The 24148-nt window shown below is 37.4% G+C and overlaps 1 protein-coding gene across 1 annotated transcript in view; it reads right to left on the minus strand.

Moving 5' to 3' along the window:
• PIP4K2A (phosphatidylinositol-5-phosphate 4-kinase type 2 alpha) overlaps positions 1-24148 on the minus strand; it is a 99504-nt gene that overhangs the window by 33498 nt on the left and 41858 nt on the right. The window contains exons 2-3 of the mRNA XM_042817071.1: positions 15008-15105; positions 13880-13976 (exon numbers count right to left, since the gene is read on the minus strand). Coding sequence (XP_042673005.1) covers positions 13880-13976; positions 15008-15105 — 195 coding nt within the window. The remainder of the gene's footprint in view (positions 1-13879; positions 13977-15007; positions 15106-24148) is intronic.

The raw sequence follows: 24148 nt of genomic DNA on the forward strand, positions 1-24148 counted from the left end.
ATGAAAAGCTTTGTCATGTCATGTAGAAGAAATAAATCTTTGCAGACTTTTCCCTGTACACTTCTAGACTCACTCAGTGAATTACAGTCATTACCAATGTCTGTGACAAAATGTGATTCTCTGCTATTCTCTCTGTTCACTAAAGAAACAAAGGATGTGGATGCCTCCCTAATGCTTATAAATGAATAGTTTTCCTAGACTGATCAGATCAGAGATTCTAGGACAACCACTGAAGACTCAGTTCCTGATCTGCGTTGGCTTTTGTCAGCCAACTTTAACAGATGCAAGTGCTGCACACACTGAACTACTATGGGAATTTAAATTTTCCATACCTGTTTCCAGATGTTCCCTACTCTAATTCATTTCCCACCACTCTGTCACTGAAGTATTTTTTATGTACTGACAATGCCTACCCAAGGGAACACGTACTATAAATGGACTGAATTTTCTTAATAATACACTTCATATCAGAAGTCCATTAATTTTAAAACTGAATCATATATTGACTTAGTCTTAGAAATCATCCTCCATTCAAACCTTCTATGTTCTAGAGTCAGAACTTGACTTTATTTTCAGGGTTTATATTTAATGTTTTTAAATTACAAACTGATCACAGAAAGTTTTCAAATGCAATGGAAATTCAGTTACCATCACCACAAACTCTAGAAAATATGATGAAACATAATAACTATACACAACTTTGAGAAAAGCTGAAGCATGGGTAATCATCAGTGTATCCAGTGAATTGAACTACTGCTAAATTATTAGGCTGTAATTCAGTTAGCAATAATAAAGGCTACTGGGTAATTATTTGTTATTGTTCCCAGCAGAAAAAGGTGCATTATTCTGAGGTTAACTGTTCCAATAAAGCTAAAGTGTTCATCAGTAACCACACATTTCTGAACGTATTGCTCCCAGAGAACCCTAGCCTTTAAACTGTAAGCCCCATGTGGTATAAATCTTGAAAGCAATTAACCTGAGGGGAACCTTAAGTTGTTGTGCTATGAAAAATTGCTCAAAAGTACACTTGTCAGTCTGCCAAGGAATCTCAGATGGAGGACGGAAAGAGGGAAGATAATAAGGAGGACCTGGACTAGCATCATTGTCCAAAATGTCAAGGACTTCTGAGGCACATTTTAACACTTCACCAAAAGATGTGTCAGATTTGAGTGAAATTCCTACCTGCGAGTGCTCACTTAGAATGAAAAACCTGAGTGGTTTTGGTACAAATAGAAGCAGCTGACTTCCCAAAGTGTCTCTGAAACTCAGTACTGATGGCAACGTCATGATTGAGATGCAGCACGCAGGAAATGATGCTGCTCTGGACTTCCCATATGCTGAAGCTCGGTCAACAATTCTGTGCCCAATAACGCATTTTTACTTCAGACATCATCACTGCTATTCTTACAGTCCTCTCACTTAGAATGTGTCCTCTTTGGTCTTCACAAGTACTACTTGCACTCACTCAAATGTTAGGGCTTAAGATAAAGATCTTCCTACTTCTTAGGTACAGTATTCCTGAAAACATAACCTCCATTCATCCCATTCTTAACCAGGAATTTCTAGAATATATTAATGGAGCAAGCCCCCAAAACCAAGGTACTTATTTTGACTCTTCTTTTTATTTTTAAAAATATTTCCTGTTGGTGTGGTACCTGATGCATTTAAAAACAGACAACATAAGCAGTAAGAAATTTTGCCTTAGAAGAAATGACATATGAAAAAATAAGAGAATGAATTAACCAGTATTCCTTATCATGCTTCTTTCATTTACAATCCATCTTCACAGAGAAAAACAGAAGCTTGTTTGAATTGGACTAATTAATAAATTTAGTCATATTTTAAATCAACTGGATGAAACCTCATTAAGTCACTTAGTTTTAACTGATCCATGTCTTTTCCTGCAATAGCTGTTTTTCTAATGGAAATGAAATCCGCTTGATTGCCAATTATAATGACAAGTTAATTTGCAAATACAGCTATCATATCGAATATGTTGCTAACAATATAATGGATACGTAGATAATTATTTAGTACACAATCTACAGCTTCTCAATGCTTTGATACATCAGAAATGGTATGCATATATTTTTGAGTAGATGGCTATTCTCTTTCTAGTTATCTATATCAAGTTTAATTAAGAATGCATGTAACTATCATTTTACCATGTACATAATTAATTTGTTAGAACAAACCAAACAACACTGTACTAAGCAGCACAATTCTATACATGCACAGGTAACTCAGATGCCTTCCCTGCAGTACTCCAAATCTATTAATGAATTAAAGATCAGATGTTTAAACATTAAACGTGTTTAAGATAAGAAAACCCATTTAATTAAAATCATTGACACTTTGTTTTTACTAACTCCCTTCCTGTAGAATCTCTCAATACAATGCTCTTTTCAGATATAGAATATAGTTCATCTGAACACTGAAAGAAGGTGGAACACAGTGTTTAAGATTAATGATAACTGCTGTGCGTTCTTTTGATTCATGCATAAATTTAATTAATAAGTACATTTTTAAAAGCTTAAAAATTAAAACCAATGCCATTATATTGGGCTGAATAATAATAATTGTATTATTACTTTTTTGTGCTGATAATATATGGTTCAGTTTTGTCTGTGGACAACTTTGTCACGTTTCACATTCACTTCTGTGAATAGAGGAAAGTTCAAATTCTTTCAAAAGCAAAGCCTCCATGTATCACACAAAATGTCCTACCTTCCAACTATACTAATTCTGCTGCTTTATAATGAGAAATCAGTCTTCAATAAAATACACAGTACAGTTGCATGATCATCACAACAAAGAATCTTGGAAAAGATGACAGCAATTGGTCTGCACCTGATAAATTATTAGTAAGTAAATTAATGAGCAAAAGTTAAAACCAGAAGAGCTCATGGGATTCAAAGTGGAAATGATATGGCTACTTAAAAATACTTCTAAAACACTATCATCCACCCATTTTATGTAGGTGAATCTAACTTACCTGATTGACTCAACACTGTTCTGTATATATCAAACCATTCTGAATCCCATTCAACCCTGCCAAATGCTAACAAATGAATAGCACGTCTATTAGAAGCGGAAGAAACTCTGTGCTGGAAATTGCATCTCTGATAAGTTAGCACAGAAGCTGGCGAACAAGGTCTCGCGTAAGCCCCTCTGATGCACAGCCACTAGTTAAACTCATAACTGGTAAGAAATCTCAGACAGAACTGTCAGTAGCACCACATGTGACCTCTGGTATGCACTGTCTACCACAAAGCGTGGACAAATTGTGGAACTTTCTCTTTTGGAATTACATATTAGCCCTGTAGTATATATCTAGATAAGGACAAGAGTTAAACTTATTTTGGGTTTGTCTAAGCTCAGTTTTTAAGAGAATCACCTTTATCTTAATACAGACAATAATATGAAAGTCATCCTGCAGTGGTGATTAGACTGAAAATATGCATTTGTTTGAACTGTACTGCTCTGTAGTTGAGACTATTATCAGATGCACTGCATAGACTTCTCCCGTCAAATGCAGTACAGTCTTGGGAGGCAATATTGGACATAACAGCACTGATAAACTTCAGTGATGCTATGTGCAAAAAGTGAGCAGAACAGGATAATAAATTGCACTGTTGACATCCATGTGCAAACAGGTCGGAAGAAAAGCTGACTCAATGTGCCTAAAAAAAAAAAATCAGCACAGGGCGCTTCCTCTGCTTTCCTGTTCAGCAGTGAACTCATTAGGCAGGACCAGCATGGTGCCCAGCTGGAAAACCTCCTTCTTAGGTGAGACTTCCATGTGGGATCGAGAAGGAAACAAAGAATGAAAATTAAGTATGCCCCTTTTCCAAAAGGAAAATACAAGAAGGGCTGAGGGAGGGTGAAGGAGATGCAGGAAGAGATAGATGATGGCTAAAACCTGATTGGGTTCCCTTGGGCTCTCTTTCTTAATTAGGGGAAAATCAAGTGGAATATGAGCAGATGGCAAGGAGCCACTCCTCACTGAGAACAGACTTATGAATCACAAAGACAGAATAGGGAGTATATCCCTCAGATATAGGAAAATACCCTTTGAAAGACACAGGTTCACCATCCTAACAACCTTTTTACCATCACTCACTGCTGCTCGCTTGCGCCCTGTGCGAACAGACAGTGGGGAATTTATCTAGCTATACCATGTCAGAGCACTATCTTTAGTGAGAGCAAAACTCTGAGAAAACAGGGTCATAGTACCTTGTTCACATTTTCTCAGCTGTTCCAGCCTCTCCTCAGTCTTCACCCTTACAACTAACAAACACATGTGCCAGCCACACGCACTTTGTTCCACTTAACAGCTTCACTTAGCAGCTCTCCTGAAGCCTCCTGCTCTGAGCGTCTGTGTTCTGCCAATTCCCTGTTCACCTCTAATTTGTAAAGTTTTAATCTTGTGCCTGCTGGTTTTTGGTCTCAGGAGAATGAAGGTTTTGTACTTTTGAAATGTGAATACTTTTACGAGGTCATTTAAAGACTATGCTAAATTACTTATGTAATTACTTACACAACTCGAAGACACGCTTAGCACGCCAAGTTCAGAGATACCACTAATAGATAAATTTCCCTTTTGTGCACCTCCCTCTCTCTCCCAAATGGTTTCTCAATGAGAAATCACCGGCTGAAAGTCTCATAGCCCTAACATAAATCAATATTAAAAGTATCACCTACACTGCGCTGCAGGCAAATCTGCGGGCAACCAGAAATACTCATCCGGTCCTCTGTACAAATCACAAAGAACTTGTCCCACATCAAAGAATTAATTTCTGATGAAATAATCTAGATACAGCTTTCCAGATAAATGGGTAAAAGCTACACCGCTTGCTAGAACTTCCCCTTCTGAAAAGTTCTTGATACAAAATGTTAATCAGCCCACCTATGTTAGATCATAATTTCATCTAGGAACAGCACATTCTTTAGCAAGTTAATTACAAGCTCATTCAGTTTTACTGTAGACCTCCTCTCTTTCATCAGCATGTTTTTCTGTGCAGAGTTTTATTAAAATTCCTACAGTAAAAATACAGTGGATAATGAGAATGTTCTTACCAGAGGTCCTGATCCAAAATTCTGTGAAGATCCTAGAAACAAAACAGCTCCCACCAAATCACATGAGCTTTCCTGGAGCCTTCAAGAGAATTTCATAAACTAGAAGCCAACACAACCGCCACATATCACACGCCATTCCATTTCACCCAGCTTCTCCAAAACTGAATTCCAATCTTTGCTTTTGGTCTAGGAACAGCTTCCAGTAAGACAGTCTGGATTTTCCACCTTCACAAGCCAAAGACTCATCACTGCAGTTATTCTGGCAGTTATTCACTTGTACTGCTGAAAGTCCCATCACAAGGCATTCTCTATGTTCTTAAATCGCTTTGATGCCAGTTTCCCATATATCTTCTGTATCCAAACTGCCATCCGTTTTTTTAAGATGACCAGAAGCAATACTAAATACAATATATTAGCTTTAAGTATAAAATAAACAGACGTTCAAAAAAGTTAGTTCTCCCTGGCTTTATCTCACACCGTCCAACTTACCCACCCAAAAGAGCAGTTGAAATTGACTCACTGAAAGCTCACACTAGTGCTACATTCTCGTTCTCTTTGGCCTTTTACTCCTTTTCAGAGCTGCTACCTCCTCAAAGGCAGACTTTTGCTCCCTAAGTATGCACTCCCTTTTTTCCATATAATTATTTGTCTGATGACATTAAAAGGCATCCTGTTTGGATAGGCTCAGGATGCCAGGTGGAGATCCAAGTGGTACTGCATGAAATTCTTGTCTTTATCACTCTTTGCTATTTGGACAGATTTTGCCTCTTCTGCAGGTTTCCACTACATGAAATGTCAATTACTCATTGACAATTAAATTTTGATTCTTGTCATTTAATACTCTCTTACCCACACGGTTTTAATTTATGTTTATAAAGTCCCCTAAAACTTAGTGTTTTAGAAAACAACAAAGTCACAAAATATCAAGTCAAACACTGACAGAGGAGTCACCAGGTACCAGCTGAAGCATCACTTACACTTAGCATGTTACCTTTTTTAAACATACTTTACCTTGTGCATTGGTCAATAAAAATAGCAGCCTACTGTAACATAGAAATTATCGTATAATTGATAACTCTATGATAACTCTAGTTCTACCAACACAAGACAGCAAAAAAAAGGGAGACCAATTTTGAGATCAATTTCCAGAGAGATGCTGGCTGTTTCTGAGAACAACAAGTTAAGCTATTTGGAGCTACATCACCTGAATGAAACACTTTTTTTTTTTTTTTTTTTTTTTTTAAAGTCAGAAGACACATGCAGCAGAACCTTCAGCCCTGCTCGAAGTACAGGAAAGGTTTGTCCCTCTTCCTCAATTGCAATCTGCATTTATAACTGGCAAAGTAGTGCCCTCATCTTCAAAGACAAACTGCTGGCAAGTCTCTTCTTCCTCTGTCCACTTTGCCTGAAATGCTCACAGCAAGGATATTTATCTCCACAGTGGGAGGTCAAGGATTAGCCACAGCCTCCAAGAGGGTGGAGAGATTTAAAGGTCAATTTAATTAGCTCATTCTAATCTTCTACACAACTAATGTAAATGTCATTGTTTTCTAACTGCTGCTTTAACAGATGAGATTATATTTTAGAAACCTTGAATTTGCGAACTATGTTGGATGTAATACAAATTCTTCATGTAACCAATCTTAAAAGGGAGTCCAATAAAAATCACCATCGAGACACAGAGCTTCTTAAGAAAAAAAAGGGCAGCAGGAAAATTCTGGTGATAAAGCACAGAGAGATGTACAAGAACAGTAATCTCTCAAATTGACTGGCTTAACAGCTTCTCATTGATTTAAATCTTTTCCATTCTGCAACGCCTGGACAAAAACAAAATAACAGTTTCTGGTACTGTGATCTCATTCAAAAGTCGTCGGATGCTAAAATGAGTGTCACAAGACATTCCCCTACTGTTCGAACCACATACCCCAAAGACTAATCAGATCAAATCCCAAGCTATTTATGAGCGCCTCTGGGCAAGCCTTGCATGAACGAACAGGCAAAAACAAGTGCACAGATGATGCTCTGTGATGACTGAAATAATAGGTCAGAGGGAGAGCCTGGCAGTAGTTCACTGCTGTTAGGGAAATTACATACACAGGATCTGGCTATTCTTCTGCGACACTGCCTGGCTCACGCACAGGTTCTTATGAAGACAAGCTTGCAGCTTTCACAGTTTTAGTTTTACTTTTTCAAAGACCTTGGGAATTACGAATATGGATTAACTGATTACTGATAAAGAAACATACCAGATAGAAATGGTGTCATACTACTGGATATGGAGCTTTCAAGGCTTTCTACTGCTTTTTAAACAAGCAGCCCACTTCTTGGAATGTGTTCAGGATGATGCTTTACCTGCTGTTCTACAGAAGAAAGGCAAAGCACCAGTGTTATTATATATATATATATTATACAAAGCACCAGTGTATACTATAAACAGCAGAAGCATCAAATCCAGAAGTATCTGGTTTTGTCATACAACAATGGGTAGGGAGAACTTTTGGGTTTTATTTGAGCATTGGCAATGTGCATTCTATCACAGCTGTTGAGCAGGATGGCACAATGGAAAATGCTTCATATTAAATAGTCTTCATATTTTTCTTCAGAAGAACAGACTTACAGGAAGACATTTCTCTCATAACACAAGCTGTCATCTTAAGAGGTGGGAAACTTCAGTGGGAACACTGCTTTTGCTAAAGCTTGCACTGACAAATTTTCCGGAAAGCACACTCAGTTACATCCGCACACAGAATCAGTCTATCAAGAAACTCTACTGAAACACCAACTTATATTTAAGAAATCTAGCATGTAGCAATGTATGACTGACCACCAACACCATACAAACATACTCAGTGGCATGACCTCTCCCTGCCTTTGGCAGCTGTATGGTCAACACTGTGCTCTGTTTTCAGTCAGCTCAGAAGCAGGTTTCAAGAGAGCCGTGTTGAATGTCACAGGGGCTCCAGGAGAGAAAAACAAATCACTCTAGTTCTATGATACTATGATATGATGTCAGATGTCAGAAATATCAACTGCTTTCTATCTTCTTGTTCAGATGTAGACGTAACTCTGAACATTTATGATCTCTGCTTTTGTGATCAAGACTATGGGGTCCTTGACAGTACAGTCAACAAAATACAAGATTCTTCCCTAAATCAAGTCACCCTATTCAGACAGTCTAGATTTGGAGTTGTCAGTTTAAGGCATGCACTTGCATTGGAAAACACTAGGGCTCTTTATCTGGGAGCCTTTCCCCTTCAGCCCTGCAAAGCTTGGCTTGCTGCCTCATTTTCAGGGATGGCCCCATAGCAGCTCAGGGAACTCCTATCAGCTCGTTTTTTGATATTGCCAACACATGCTAAATCACTCTTTTCTAGTTTGACTACCCAGCTGTGAATGATATTTAGTTTAGACAAGACACTACTGAAAGCAAGGTAAAATATTTGCTTTCTCCAGTGAAGACTAGGAGAAACTGGAGTTAAAATTGCTGTAGTACTGCCATACCTACTAAGGTCCAGTCCCACAGTCCCTAAATTCCTATTTCAGCTCACATTTACGGCATCAAATCCTAGCACGTAACATTCAGATTGTATACCTTGTTTTTAAGGTACTGGAAAGTACATAATCTACTGGAAAGAGCAGAAATGACACAGTTGTTAGCATAGCTGGTTCCACACCTTACTACCACGACCACATATGCCCACGTCAAAGATGTCAGCAGTTCTGAGGATCCGAGTGCCAACGTTCATTTGCGATCCAGAGACTATACGCTACAGGTCTCTCATTTGACAGATTTGCCACGCTGAAATGACCAGCACAGGATTTTTCTTTCAGGTAGTTCTTGCTTACAGGAGTATTTATGCATTTTTTAAAACACTGGTATGGAATATCCCTTCAGCCAGTTTAGGTTAGCTGTTCCAGCCGGGTCTCTCTCAGCTTCTTGCCCACTTCCAGCTTACTCACAGAGTGGCAAAAACAGAAGGTCCTGACACTCTGTTTCAACTGCTCAGTGCTAGTTGAAATATTAGTTTGTTATCAGCACTGTCCCAAACAATTCCAAAACACAGTACCATACAAGCTGCTATGAAACAAGTTAACTTCATCCCAGACAGTTTCAGTACAACAAGTCACAAGCCTGTTTCAAAAAGATGCATCACTATCAACTGGTATTTTTTGTTTAAACAAGCATCTAAGGTTGTAAAATTGTTTGCAAACTCCAAATATGATTTCTTGGAATTGAAAAAGTCACACAAAAAGAGTAAAAATATTCATTACGAGAAAGCTGGTAGTAGGAAATTTAGATACTTAGGAAGACAATTATACTAAAGGCTGACTTCTGAAGAATTAATCCAAAATTTGCAGTATCTATCTGCAGCTACACTAGAATCTGGACTACAAACTACTTTAAGAAATTCTTCTATACAGAAATCTGCAAGAGATATTGAAACTTAAGGAGAGTCACACATCAGAAGAAGTGAAAGATACTGAGTTCATATGGTTTGCTATAAAAGAAATTGATTAGAAACAGAAAATCTCAATTTTCATTTCAAGATGTCAAACTTTTATATGGAAAGAAATGCACACATAAATAACAGGGAGCTCTAAATTAAAATGATTATTTAAATTAAAATGACTATCTGCTACAAGCCCTTTAAGAATTGTTTATGTTACACAGACAACTACTACAAATTGCTCCTACAGACAGGCAAAGTCAGAAGCGAGCATGTCTCCTATTACACCATGTACTAAAACTTTAATGAAAATCCATTGCTCTCTCCCCAATTTCCTGCAGAAGGATCATTAGGTACAGTGGGACACTGGTGCCTTCTGGAATGAGCAATTCTATTTATAGGGCAAGAACCCGGTCTCCCTCTTTTGCCTAGTAGAATCCAGATGAAGGATTCAGCAAGAGCTTTAAGCAAGAACAGATGTGTGGGAGGACAGTAAATTAAGTTTATTTTCCAGAGCAACAGGAGCAGAAGCATTTGTAACAGCAGTAGATCCTATTTTTCTGGAGTTGGTTGGGGGGGCATCAGTTAGCTGCTATCTTGCCAACCTCTCCTAATTTTACATTTGCCAGAAGCCAGTCCTATAATTCTTCTGCCAAAATTATACTCACATATTTTATTAGGTAAGAAATGGTGACAACTAAACTAAAAAAAAAAACTTTGAAGTTACCCCACTGAGTAAATATATTTTGGGAAATAAGAGGCATTTCTGTAAAGTAACTTCTGCAAAATCAGTGTCTGAAGCTGAGGGGGTGCAGAAATTAAAAATTAATTTAGGACTCCAGTGAGTTAGGATTCTAGAGGTTTCCTTTACTGCATCCATTTCTCTTTTTTTTTTTTTTCCCTGTTAGGAACAGATAATGCTCTCATGTATTTTCCTGTCAATGTTAAGATGATCTTTAGAGCTACAGTTTCTCAATGAAAAAGACTAACAAAAACACTAGTTCAAGATAATGTGCCCTATCAAGGCAAAATTTGGCACTATTTAGTGCTTTTAGAAATTGTAGAATTTCTTTGACACTTTTAGAAACTACCTTCAATGAGATCTGTATGCACCTACTTGTAACATATCACAGCATAGAATAAAACAAAAATCTCCTTTGTTTTGATAATTCATAGTCTGTGTAAGTGGTTAAAATGGTTTTACAGGTTTTACAGTATTCAAATGCAATTCTGATTCACACTAACTGAACATCACCTGAGTTTCTTTTGCAAGAAAAACGTACTATTTTTATCTGATGTCATAAATACCTTAGTAATAGGCGATCAAGAAGGAGGAAGCTCAGGGTCTAAAAAAGGAACTTTTCACACAGAAACAAAGTTTCTTAACATAGGTTGAAGATGTAATTTATCATGACAAGTTTATATAGGCAAAGTAAGGATAAAACTCAAGGTTTAACTAAATCCATACAATACTCTCTGCACTGCTACCCATAATAAAGGGCGAATCACCAAAAAAAGCCAATTAGCCAATGCATGTACCTCTAGGAAGATAATCTTACATCAGCACTAATCCAGACATCTTTCAGAGATGCCCAACGAGCTATAAAAGGGAGACAGACGCATGGTAGGTTAACAGAGACATTTTGGTTTTCCTCGTGTGGAAGGTGGGAGCCCATTACAAGAACTGCAGCAGCCATTGCTAGACATAGCTTCTTGCAGGGCAGCAGTGACATAATTTGAGTTCTCCAGGTTCTGAAGCTGCACTGAATGTAGGGAAAGAAAATACTTTTTAAGACTGAATCTTTCTTCATAGTTAAGAGAAGGTCTCTATGAGGAGATCTCTATGTTAATCATTCTAAAGACGAACTGAATATTTCTGTTTTAGAAGCCCACAAAACTTTATGGCCTCAGGCTGCACCAGGGGAGGTTTAGGTTGGATATCAGGAACAACTTCATTACAGAAAGGGTTGTTAAGCACTGCAATAAGTTCCCCACGGAGGTGGCTAAGTCACTATCCTGGGATGATTTAGCAGAGGGTTGTTAGAGTTAGGGTGGTATGGTTAGGTTATGGTTGGACTCGATGATCTTGAAGGTTTCTTCCAAGCCAAGCTATTCTATGATTCTATGATTGTATGAAGTAAATAACATAATGTCAATAATTAAAATGAGTATAGCTCAGAAACTAGAGCATACACTAACAAATTGTTTTCATGATGCAGGTTTTTGTTTGTTTGTTAATCTTTCCTTATGAGTAAGCACTGTCTGTATTCTGGAAAAACTCATCAAGAATATCTGCTGAACACTCTGAAAACAAAACCATTTTAAAAAAGCATTCTGCACAATTTATACTGATATATCTGATTAATGAAGAGGGTAACTTGCCTTATTTACATCAGTCCTGTCTTGCTCACTGTTGAGAATGACATTGCTCACAATTGATTGGGACTCCCTTCCTGAATATCATTTGGTAAGAAACACTGCTGTCTGTTCCATAAGCTTCCCCTCCATTTAATATTGTACATGTTTTTTCCAAATCATGGTTACTTCTGAGTACAAGACAACCACTTTAATCAGTGTTCACTGAAATAACTCCTTGAATACAAAGATTATCTGGAATCTTTGTCTTTTTTTTTTTTAAACAGTACCTCTGTCAAATTCCCTTTTAAATCAAAGGGAAAGTTGAATCAAAATGAAAACAACTTCTGCCTTTAAAGGGGATAATCCCTATTTTATAATAAGATCACAACAAATTCTGGTTATGTGGCTGATGCCATCCCTGGAGACTTTCTGTGATCCTATGACTGGGATTTTCATTTATGTATACTTTTGTAAAAATAACTTGAGTTTAAAAATGTGTTTGAATATATTGCTACTCAGAGTATTTTTACTTTCCTTTATTATAACAGTCCTGTACAGTAAGAATTCAGGGTGATAAACTGCGTGGATGGAGAAAAAAAAAGAACAGAAAGGATTATAAATCCCTTATATATAAGGATACATAATAAGGATATATAATATTAATCCTTATAAAGGGATTAAGTATCTTTCCTAATATTTCTTATTGGTCCATCAAGAAAACTGAACCAGGAATGTAACTTGATATTTTAGCCCCAGACATTATAACTGTGGAGAAGGGAAGGGAACTGTGGGGAAACGAGAGGAAGGAAGAGAGGGGAAAGGAGAGGAAGGGAGAAAATCCCCTTCTCCATTTCCTAGCAAAACACCTTCCTAAAGTTACAGTGGCCATAACTTAATTTCAGTCATGCAAGCACATTTTAACCAATTTTTACGCATTTTTAACATGCTGCTGCATACTGAGAAAGGGGAAAATCAGTAAAAGGGGCAGCTGAAAGAATTTAGATTCAGGCTGCAGCATTCAACTTTGTATTGCATCACAGAAGTATTCTGTATAATTTTTTAGCTACTTGAAATCTGTAATAAAAACTGTATTATATTTATTAAATACCTTCTGATATATCTTAGTGATGGGCTACAACAGGAATTGCAACCCATACTGAAACAGCTTAAAAAAGTAAAAGAACATGCCAGAAAGCAGACACTCACTACAGAGCAAGTGCTATGTAGGACAGGCTGTTTACCAGGGTGACTGCAGAAGGAATTATCCCTGTGATGGAGATGATGTGCATTAGGAACAGTTAATGGAAAAGGGAATGTCAGTGAGTACTGGCAAATCAGACTGAAGCAGAGTTCAAGGACTTTCTTTTGCAAAGACTGAAAGAAGCTTTGACTGCAAGAAACAACACTGCCAAATGTAGAGCAATTTCTTGTTCTGCTGTATCTGCTCTTTGCAAGCTATTTATTTCCAGATCCTTTTAAAAAAGGGAAAAGAAAGGGCAACAATGGAGCATGGAGTCAGTTACCACAGACTACTCTTTTCTGAACAAAAAAATACATAAAGGAAACATTCGGCTTCAATGGTTTCAGAAACTACATCTAACATGGACACGTTCCTAAAGCAACCTTTATCAGAGTGACTCAGCTGAACACAGCATCTCTTGTCAGCAGTGCACAGACATGTTTCTTCCCTCCTTCTGCAAGTTTTAATATAACCTCTCAGTTTTAATATCTCAGCTTATGACCAGGAGGTACTGTGGTGGGAAACAAGGAGAACCAAAGATTAGGAAGGGCCACCATAAGACAGGTAAGACAGGAAAACCTGAAATCTGATGGCTCAGGTGGGGGAAAGAGTAGGGAGAATGGCTACTTTTTCCTCTTAGTTCTTTTCCAACTAATACCTAAATAAAGAAATACTGTTTCAACAGGTTGGCCTGTTCACTACTGTAGCATAACCTGTATACGTACTGGTCTGGATGTTTTGAAAGTGAACTTACCTGGAAGTCCTGATCATCAATTCCAAACCTCTCTCTTAGATTACGGAAAACCATTGGACAATATTCCTTAAATTTGAAATGACTCGGCATGTTTTCTCTGAAAGAATATAAAACCAAATCAACACCATTTACCTGCATATGCAATTAATAACTCTAGGGTATTATTTCAATTCTGTTCATACAAAGCAGAGTATAAGGAGATTTACAACCTCTCCTCTAAAGCCCTACTTTTTTGGGCTCACCATGTTCTACTCTTTATTACGTTCAGTAAGTTTATACATGTTTGTCTCCAACAAGCTGAACCTGCACTGAAAAGCAGGAAAGAGTGTTTTGCCATTGCCCTTAAATTATTTCAAAGGTGAAATCTCAGATTGCATTATACAAGAATTACCATACCATCTGTGACACCAGAAAGCACGGACAGTGCCAAAGCTTCACGAAAATTGGCCTTACTGAGTGCAGGACCAGCTTTAATATCCCGCTGTTCATTTCGGATTTGAGAAAAGTAACTTTGAACTTTTCCATAGAGAAGAAGACTCCAAGTAACAGAATTCTTCGTTTTCCTAATGTCTTATTAAACAGGTTATACACACAGTGGCACTAATAGTTTTACACGTGTGCACATACCGATCATGGGAGATAATTTTAAGAGATGCGGATATGATATTTAGCTATCTTAATACTTCTGGAACTCTTACATGATTGCTATAATTTCATATTATGGATTAGTAAAATTTATACATCATTCAGTTTTGATATACACTTTAAATTATCATTCTTGTCCAAATAGTTCATTTAAAATATTAACAAGTACATGCACCTGAAGTTATGTTTTAAAAAATGCCCAAATAAACATTTGGAACAGCCACAAATAAACACACCAAGAGAGGATCACCTTCAATATATAAGATATTCACAAGGCAATAATAAACCATATGGAAGAAGAATACTGCCCAGCAGCCCCTGCTGTTGCTTTTCAGAACAGCACAGATGGTTATGTTTATCACAGGATTAACTTAATCATCAAAACTTCAGTCCCATCAGCTGAAAAATAACAGAGTTCATAGTACTTCATAAAAATATCACTGCCACTATCCCCATCTACAAAGAATTGTTACTTGTACTTACTTGTTGAAAAGGTGATTGTCCACCTTTATCTTTGAGTATGCTTTGAAATCATCTGGCATCAACATAACAGGGATTTGAACATGGCTCAGTTCATTGATCTAAAGGAAAAAGAATATATTAAGTTGATAATAATTTTGCAAAGATTCTGTATGTGTTCTAATTAAAAAAGAAAAAAGTTATTTGGCCTGCAGTCGCTTGTGTATGTGTATGGGAGTGAATGTAATTGGAAGAAAAATGCAAAAAGAGATTTATTCTTTCCAGATTAAATGTACTAACAAGGTAGACTCTTTGGAAAGAAGAAAGAGCACTCTGTATTTATACTAGTCTCTGGAAAAAAGTGTTTCAAAGCACACCTGGAGCATGTGCTTTAAGGAAAGTCAGTGAGGACACCAGCAATATGTTCTTAAATCCTAACACACTGTTCTTACTGTTCTTGTTTAGCCAACTGAGCTACATTTTCCAAAGACAATTTAAATCCTGTATTTAAAATGACTGTTTACCTTTGCAGCTTACAAACTAGTCTTACCTGTTCGTGTCTTAAACTACTTACAGAAAATATAATGCTGCTTCCATATGAAGGCACAAGCTTTGGACTCAGGAAGAAGAGCCTTGTTTTGTACAATAGCACAGACCCCAGCCAAGCTTTTGCAAGTTACAGCATTTAGGCATTTTTTTGATTATTCAGGCTCACTAAACTACTTAAATAGCCAAATTTGTACCTAGAAATAAATGCAGAAGTCTGAAGGTTTTCCTTATTTTGTTATATTTATGGGTACAATTTGCTCTTTCTAGTTTTGAAATAAGTATTGTCTACAACCTCAGTATTAAAATTTTCATACATAATTGGGATTTAAGAACTATCCACTTCTGGCCACATCTTTATGACAGAACGTAAACAACTTCACAGTTACTTAGTTTGTATCCATGCTTTTGGTAATCATGTGCATTAACCAACTATTAATTTTGGAAATTTTGTGTAAAGGACGAAAAACTTATCAGAATATTGCTGGCTTGTAGCAGTTCTTTCAAATCATTAAGGAGACAAAAAGCACAATCATCAAAGACTCCTCACACACATTTTGCCTATGCTCTTACTGTGCTGCAGACCCACACAGCACACATTGCTTCAGCAGCCTTCTGTGGGCTGCAGGGGGAGAACTCTACGTGAGAGTTCTGTGTGCAACAGAGGTGGATGTAACAAAGTAAGTGTGACCTGTAGCATTCACTGCTCTCATCCAAAAGCGTCTCCCAATTGGGAATCTGTTCCTATCCTTAGATGCTATCCTGTTAAGAGAGGCTCTCTGAAACACCTTTGCTGAAGCAGTTGTAGGCTATAAATATTAGAGGAAAAAATGCATGACCTTCTGCAGAACTGAAGTTAAACAAAACCTGAAAGCAGTGAGGAACCTTTTTGCTTTTAAAAAGAGAGAAGAAACCGAAGCAAGCAGGCAGGTCAGAAAGCCTCATCACTCTTCAGTCTTTTTAAGTCTCAGTAATGTGTCTTGCCATCTCTCATTTTTATTATTCAGACCTCTGCGGCCCACATGAAAACTGATAAATATCAGTTGAATTCCCTTTACAGAATGCTTCTTTGGAAAGCCCTGAGAAGTAACAGATTGAGGCATCACAGCTGTACAGAAAAGCAACAAACTAGAGAGATGCCTGGATGGGCTGACCGTGTGCTGCTCCCTGAAGTGCCAGGGAGAACACTCCTTCCAAAGCAGCACAAAGAAGGAACTCCAGAAAATTTTTGAAAACACAGCTGTAGGAACCTAATAAATCATGCTGACACCTCATTAACTATGACATGAAATAACAGCACATAGATCGAACATCACAACATCTAACATACATGCTCTTTACTGCATTTGATATCGCTGCACATCAATCTCACCCTGGAACCACAGAGCAGTTCCATGAGCATGCAGAACTAGCCTAGCTCTTGCACAAATACAACTAAGGAAAAGCAGACAGATTATGCAGCGATACAGAACTTTGTTTGCTTATAAAGAATTAGCTACTTTCCTAGATTGCCAGATTTTGCAACGAATTCCATGCTTGAAAAAGGGATAATAGAGACCCACACCCCTTCCATCCCAGTCAAAAGTGATACCAAGACAATTTTCAGTCAAATACAATTAATTATGCTCAATTCACACATCTCCAAATGACCTATTGACAATAAAAGCAAGTTCACTGCCAAATTAGGGGGCTTAGACTATCAAATTTGCATCAATCAAATTTTTTGCATGCATTCACTTTCATAATTTACTACTGTAAAGCGTCTCCAAATACATTTGTAGGTATGCTTTTACACTGCAAAGATTTACCTTTAGGCACAGTTTTAATTGTAGATTTAGGCCGTACAATATTACTTATGTCGAGAGTAACATACCCACATATACTCCTATTTGAATACTTTAAAGCTTGTTACGTTGTAAATAGAAATTTCAAAACACTTATCCCAGGAGGCTCCCTACAAGATGTGAATGCACACACAGACCTACCCTCAAAAACAACCCAAAAAAAAGCACTCTAACAAAAAAAAAATTGCAGAACAATTTTTTTTAATGGAGATTCACTGAGGTCTGGAAATATAATTTCTCTAATATTTTAAGGAATTCCCCCCTAGGAGGAGAGAAGAAAAAGCAAGCAATGAACATATAGTAGAAGTGACCTTTGGTATAGCTCACCAGCTGAGTAATGGCATGTCCCAGCGGCACAGGCCATTAATTAATTTAAACCCTTCAAGTATAATAAGGTCTGTTTCTTTGTGCAGTAATGCATTTTTAGGATGGATTTGACGAGGCTAAATTTGAAAGTGCATACAACACAGAAGGGAATAGTTGTGACATTGCACTGTGGTGCAAACTGGAACCATATTGGGTAAAGAAACAATATCCTGAACTCCCCCACAAATGTGCACTAGAAAGCTGAAAGGTGAAGGTCACTGGGATCAATTCTCCACTCTGCTATCACTATGGGAAGGAACAGCCATGCCTGAAAGTGACCAAATACGAAATAGTGAGAGAGTACTTTCAGCCTTTCAAAGTGTCTCAGACAAAAAAAAAACCAAACAGTTCTAGTTCCACCACCACCAACTGCTCTGTGATTCATTTACTTTTCACCAATACCAAATTTTGCTGCTGTTTTTCTTTTTTTTTTTTTTTTTTTTTTTTTTCCCCCCCAGCAGACAATGCTTACCACATCTTTAAAGAACTTACACCCACCCAATAGCCTTGGGGAATGGATTATTTTTAAAGACAATTGATTAGGATTTTAGTTACACAGTATCCATGCACATTATATGGAAATATCTCATGTCTTTCAATAGTTTTCAAATTCATATACACAGAATATTTAAAAATCACCTGAAAACCTCTCCTTAAGATATTTATTCAAATATCTTTGTGATACTGGCACAAAACCAACTGCTTATGTGAGATACAGATATCCTCCGTGAATTAAAAGCTTTAAAGATGATACTTTGAAAGCCTTAGATGGCATTGCTCCTTTAAATATAAGGTAGAAAAAAATCTGTCTGAAGGGATCTGCTCAGTCCTACGGCTCAGGGATGGTAGTTGGGAGGGGGAGAAGGGGAAGGAGGCTTTCAGGCAAAAACCTACTGATTGCAACTCATTTTGCTCCTGCAGGTTCAGGATTGAATTCACACTGTCAGGAAAACAGAGGCTGTAATTAAACTGCAAATAAGGGAATAATAAAAGCCTACTGGACATTGAATGAATAGTAAGACTCAGCTGGTAATGATTCTGAAATTAGCACACAGAGAGGTGTTCCCACAAAGCCATCTTATAGTGGTGACATTTCAAATAAGCTTCTCTAATTTATATGATTTGAAATCTAGCAATGAATATATCATAAATTGTTAGGCGTTATTAATGGCCTTTATTTAATTCAGATACATTCACCCTAAACACCACATTACTAGGGCAATGCATAATTAAACATTAGTTTTCATTCTGTCAGAACATAAGCAGCAATAAATTGCTTGTATGCAAAGCAGACAATGAGATATTTAAGCAGCATATAATAAAGGCAATTTACAGCATATATTGCATGTTTAGCTGGAAGAGCCAGAACAACGATCCTATTCTCCAACAAATACAATCTGATGCCTATCAGTATGATGCTGCAGTGATAAACCTGCAGAATGCACTACAGCTGGTATTATTGATAAAAAAAATATATATATACTGGGAGAAGCCAGGTAGACCCAATGAGCAAAATTTCATTCCAAACATACCATGAATCTCATGCAGACCAGTTAGCACTATTTACTGGATGCTTTTGAAACTCCATGTAAAGCCTTTATTCCGTATGCAGTTTCTTGTTTTTAATATCTTAGCTTTAACATGCAGCACAGATACTGCTTTCTTTTAACTCAGTTTAACAGCCAATCAGACTCAGGCCGAACGTATGGAGGGATTGGTATTTTCACAGCCAACAGCTTGATAAAAGACTTTACGGTTCTGGCCCTCGGCAGTTGCGCATGCAGGAAAACCCCTGCTCCTTCGGGTGATGTGTGTGGATGAAGTTGGGGAAGTGCTCCTTTCTTTCCAGCTCTGTTCATTCCCCAGCGCCCTGTCTGAACTGAAAACCAATCACTGCAGTCAGATCTGCTGACACAAAAGAGCTACATTTGGTTTCTCAGCCTGAGAAAAGTCAAGAGCATTTTTCTCTAATTTCTGCATTTTTAAACACAGACTTCGGGAGCAGTAGGAGTGGAAGAGTTTGGAAGAAAGAAATTATTGAGTTCTAAAAAAAGAACTGAACTTTTAACATCAGCAACAGTTCTGGTATTTTTATGCTCATCGTTTGTTTTCTGTGTCTCAGTTTCTTCCTTGGCAAGAAAATTCACAAATTGCTCTGAAGCAAAAAAACATTAGGCAGCGCTTTTTGTTAAGCTACAGAGCCACCATTTTGATGCAGCAATCCAGGCACAGCGCTTGAGTCAGTTCATCTACCTATAGGTCAAAGCCTACAAGAGCAAGCCCTCTGGACTTGCCCTTACCAAGCAAAGCCACAGAGCTGACAAGTAAGAATGCATCGGAGGAAGCTACTAAGGGCCTAAAATGTCATATTTAGGAGACGTATCCTTCTTTCTTCTGGCACCTCCCTGATAACTGAACAACCTACAGGCTTTAGGAAATGGCACTTTCCTGCTTACTGGAGCGCATTCATCCAGAAGATAGAAGTTTTGTACTGTAACTCACTCCAGTATCAGCAAAAAGCCATTCCTGACACTGCTGCTGAGCTGCAGGGAGCTCAGCGTGAGGCCCTGTAGGTGCGCGGTAGGGCAGGGCCTGGAAGGCTCCCAGCACCCTGCTGCCATATGGGAGCACGCTGCAGCACCGCTACCGGGGCACTAACCGCCTCCTGCTGAAGTATAAACTGAAAATGAAGTGATTATTTTACAGCACTTTGAAATCTACCTTGCAGGGTCTGGAAAGGGTGGAGGAGGTCAGCAGCTAATCAATTTTGTGGAAGACATTTGCCTGTTACGGGGCAAAACCATCATTTGATAAATGTCATTTGACAGTTTAAATTACACTCAAAGCCGTTCTTGCAAGAGAAATAAAAGGTTAAGCTAAGTTCTGCTGGAGAGAAATAAATCAGTTCAGCAAAATACTCCTTAATTTGTTTTAAATGAGGTTTTCATCATTTCAATCACACAAATTCATCTCTCTCTTTCTTTTTCTCCTAAAAGTACAAGGTAAAAAAAAATCTACTCAGACATTTTTTTATTAACTATACAATGTGCAAGGAGTTTAAATGCCATAGGAGACTTCTCCAATATAAGTAATTTCTAGTTACTGATTCAGAAACAACTCCTGAAATTAAACCAATTATATGACTGAGAGGAAAAAACAGGGTAAAGTATGTCATTTTTTTCTGAATCTTTACCATCATTTTTATTTAAGGTATATGAAGGAAAAAATCCAAATCAATATAAAAGCCCACCCAGCTGCCACAGAAATACATGTTGACATGTTACACATCTCAAAACATCTATCAGTAATTACCATAGAGAAGCTTCATGTTTTTACAGTTGAGGTGATACTTGTCATTAGATTGTTGGCTTTCAACGAAAATGAATAATATAGTGCTGGAAAAGCAGCCTTAGTTGAGCCAAATATTTTTATATTGCCTTAATGCATACTTTTTGGTAAGTATTAAAACACAGAATATTTGAATTTCTTGGCAAAAATGTTTATTACATTTTATGGATTAAGAAATTCTGAGAAATGAGTGCATAAAGATTATTTCTTTTTTACAAGAAAGACTTTTCTGAAGTCTTATGGTCTGTCTTTGAGTTAAAACAAACAGAAAAAGTTTCACAATAAAAAACTGATGTTTCAATGGGACTTTTTTTTCACAGTTCTCAACAGCATGATGCTCTTTTTGGGCAGGGACGTACAGAGTCATGCATCCTCTGGAAAGCAATAGAATGTGACATATCTAAGAAAGATCCAACAAGATATGGTGAAATAAGCCAAAGAAAGTCCCAAAGCAGAGGGAAAAAACGTAGTTTTGAAAAGCATTCATTTCTTGGCATTTAACTTCAAAATTTGGAATACCAATGTTCAAAACAAAGGACTTTGTGGCTTGGTTATCACCCACATCAGAGAGCGTTTAAAGAACACACGACAAAAGCACCCAAATCAGATTCCTTTCACAAATCTTTGATGCAAGATTTTTAAGTCTTTCAAGTCTCTTGGACATCTCAATAGCAAACAGAATCCACAAGTACTGCTGTACACTGTTCAACTAGCAGAAAGCCATGTTTCTACAGATCTGGTCAAACTTGCTACGCATCTGCTTACACCTTTCAATGGGTGCAAAAATTAACACCTTATAATGTGCCAAATAATCAAAGAACTAAAATGAATTAAGCAGTTCAGACATAATGACTGTCATGATAACTCCCCACTAAAAAGCTGGGAAAAATGCAATTGTGTCTAAGGATGCTAGTACGCTTCGATGAAAATGAAGGTAGAGTAATAGGAATGTGATCTAGAGTGAATATTTTTGTAAAGAATTGTTTTGAGTAGCAAATGGCATGCAGAAATAAAATGCAGTCTTGGTCCAAAAGGAAATCATAATGCAATGAAAGTCCACCAGATCTGGATGAGTTGTGATGCACACAATACAGATGAGCTCATCCCTGCTTGCTAATAACATGCTTAAAAAGAAAACAAGACAAGGCACACAGCTCAGATGACCATTTGCATGTTACTTGTCAGTGGGCTTGCAAAAAAACAAAAAACAATCCAGTAATATACATACATATGTATTTTTTGCCAGAAACATCTCAAGTAATCTTCTTCAAACCTCAACTTATGTGCTGTGAAGTTGTACTTTAATATGATCTTTGATTGCAGCTTGTATCTTCAGATATTGTTTGAAATCCTCATTTAAAATAGACATACTTGTCAGAAGGAGTGATAGCAATCTGGTCTCTATTTTTCTAATTAAAGAACAAAACTCCTTTGGCAAGGGATAAAATTTAGTTCTCTTGGCTGTGTTCTCAAAGCTTCACAAGAGACTATCTAAAAATAGGAGGATGCTAGGAGACAGTAAGCATTTATTTACGACAGAGGAAAAGATTTAATAAAAACATGTTGAATTCTCTAATGAAGTAATACAAAAGTCAGATAAATGTACTGCTGATTTCCTGAATGAGTGCATTTTAGTAGAAGAGTTCAACGAGAAGGAAGAAAATGACATGAAACTGCACTTATAATCTATGAATCACGTTACTCACTTGAAAAATAAACAAACAATTAAAGCAGTCTATTAAATAATGATCATTTCTCATAACAGCCTTTAAGACTGTATTTGCCAAGGATAACTTTTCTGAACAGGAAAAATGTGTTCACGCAATTAAACATAATACTCTAGTAGACAGTTGAACAAATACACAGATGCAGTATTCTTACCTAAATGCTATAACATCTTTTCAACAAAGAAAGGCTAAGTATAAAACCCAAGGAACCGTTTCACATATAACACCTGCAACGCAGCTGCTTAGTCAAGAGGAAGGCTTCAAGGGCATCCTCTCGCAAAATGACAGACTGGGCTGGCTGGACCATAAAGCAACAATCTGATGCATTAGACAGGCACTGTTATTGTCCAGAAGCAATAACAAACAGAGGAAAGAGAAACATTTTGGTAATTTTTACAGTGGCATAATACAGCTAATGCACCGCACATTACTATATTTTTCTTCTTTTAAGGAGGAGGATGACTGGCTTGTGAATAGGCTTTTTGGTCACACATTCCACTCTCACTAATAGGAAATTGTTGACTTGCGAAAAGATGACATTAAAACAATTCTTTTTGTACTTTTATGACTATTTATCAGTCAAAGGCTAAAGCAAATTTACAGAAAACCAGAAGCAATTGACCATTTGCATTACAGAAATGTAACTTACAACGTGAAAGGAGTTACACCAGAGGCAACCGAGGCAAATAAGGGTTGCTCTACAGATATTTAAATGCTCTGCAAAGCTTTATCAGATGCTGTTAGTTGTAACGTAGACCTTGCAGAATCATCAAGCTCCATGCCATACGCCAGCCTACAGCTATAATTTTTCCTTAACTACTGACCTACATCCTCCAGTTAAAGCAATAATTTTCTGCACCAGACAAAATACCACACTAGAAATCCAAATGGATGAGAAGAACTGCATTCCCCCTGCTAAGAGAAATCCCTTAGTTTATCTCCCTGAGGCATGTTGGTTGCACCGTATTTTTCTTGTATTAACCCTGCTCTTACTTCCAAATTGTGCAACGCCCTGCTGGCAGCTGAGGTCAGGCTAGCGGGGACATAAAGATACATAGGCATTCATATACATACTCTGCAGCTTCTTGCTACTCAAGCCATGATTTTATCTGCCAGTTGTTAAGCATTTGGGAGAGAGCAGTTCCTTGCTGTGTTTACTTGAACACAGTGAACTGGGTTTTGCTTCTGCCCTGGATATAGTTTTTCCATGCTGAGTTCCAGTTTAATTTGGCAATGCTGCCATATACAAAATTTCAAGGAATAATGATCATTGCTTATTGGAAACTAACTGCCCAGACATAACCACTGCAGTGCTCATTTGCAGCTGAACATGT

Source organism: Centrocercus urophasianus, unplaced genomic scaffold (assembly GCF_019232065.1).
Source record: "Centrocercus urophasianus isolate 14NV4802_14NV808 unplaced genomic scaffold, USGS_Curo_1.0 seq_16, whole genome shotgun sequence".
In the NCBI taxonomy this organism is placed as follows: domain Eukaryota; kingdom Metazoa; phylum Chordata; class Aves; order Galliformes; family Phasianidae; genus Centrocercus; species Centrocercus urophasianus.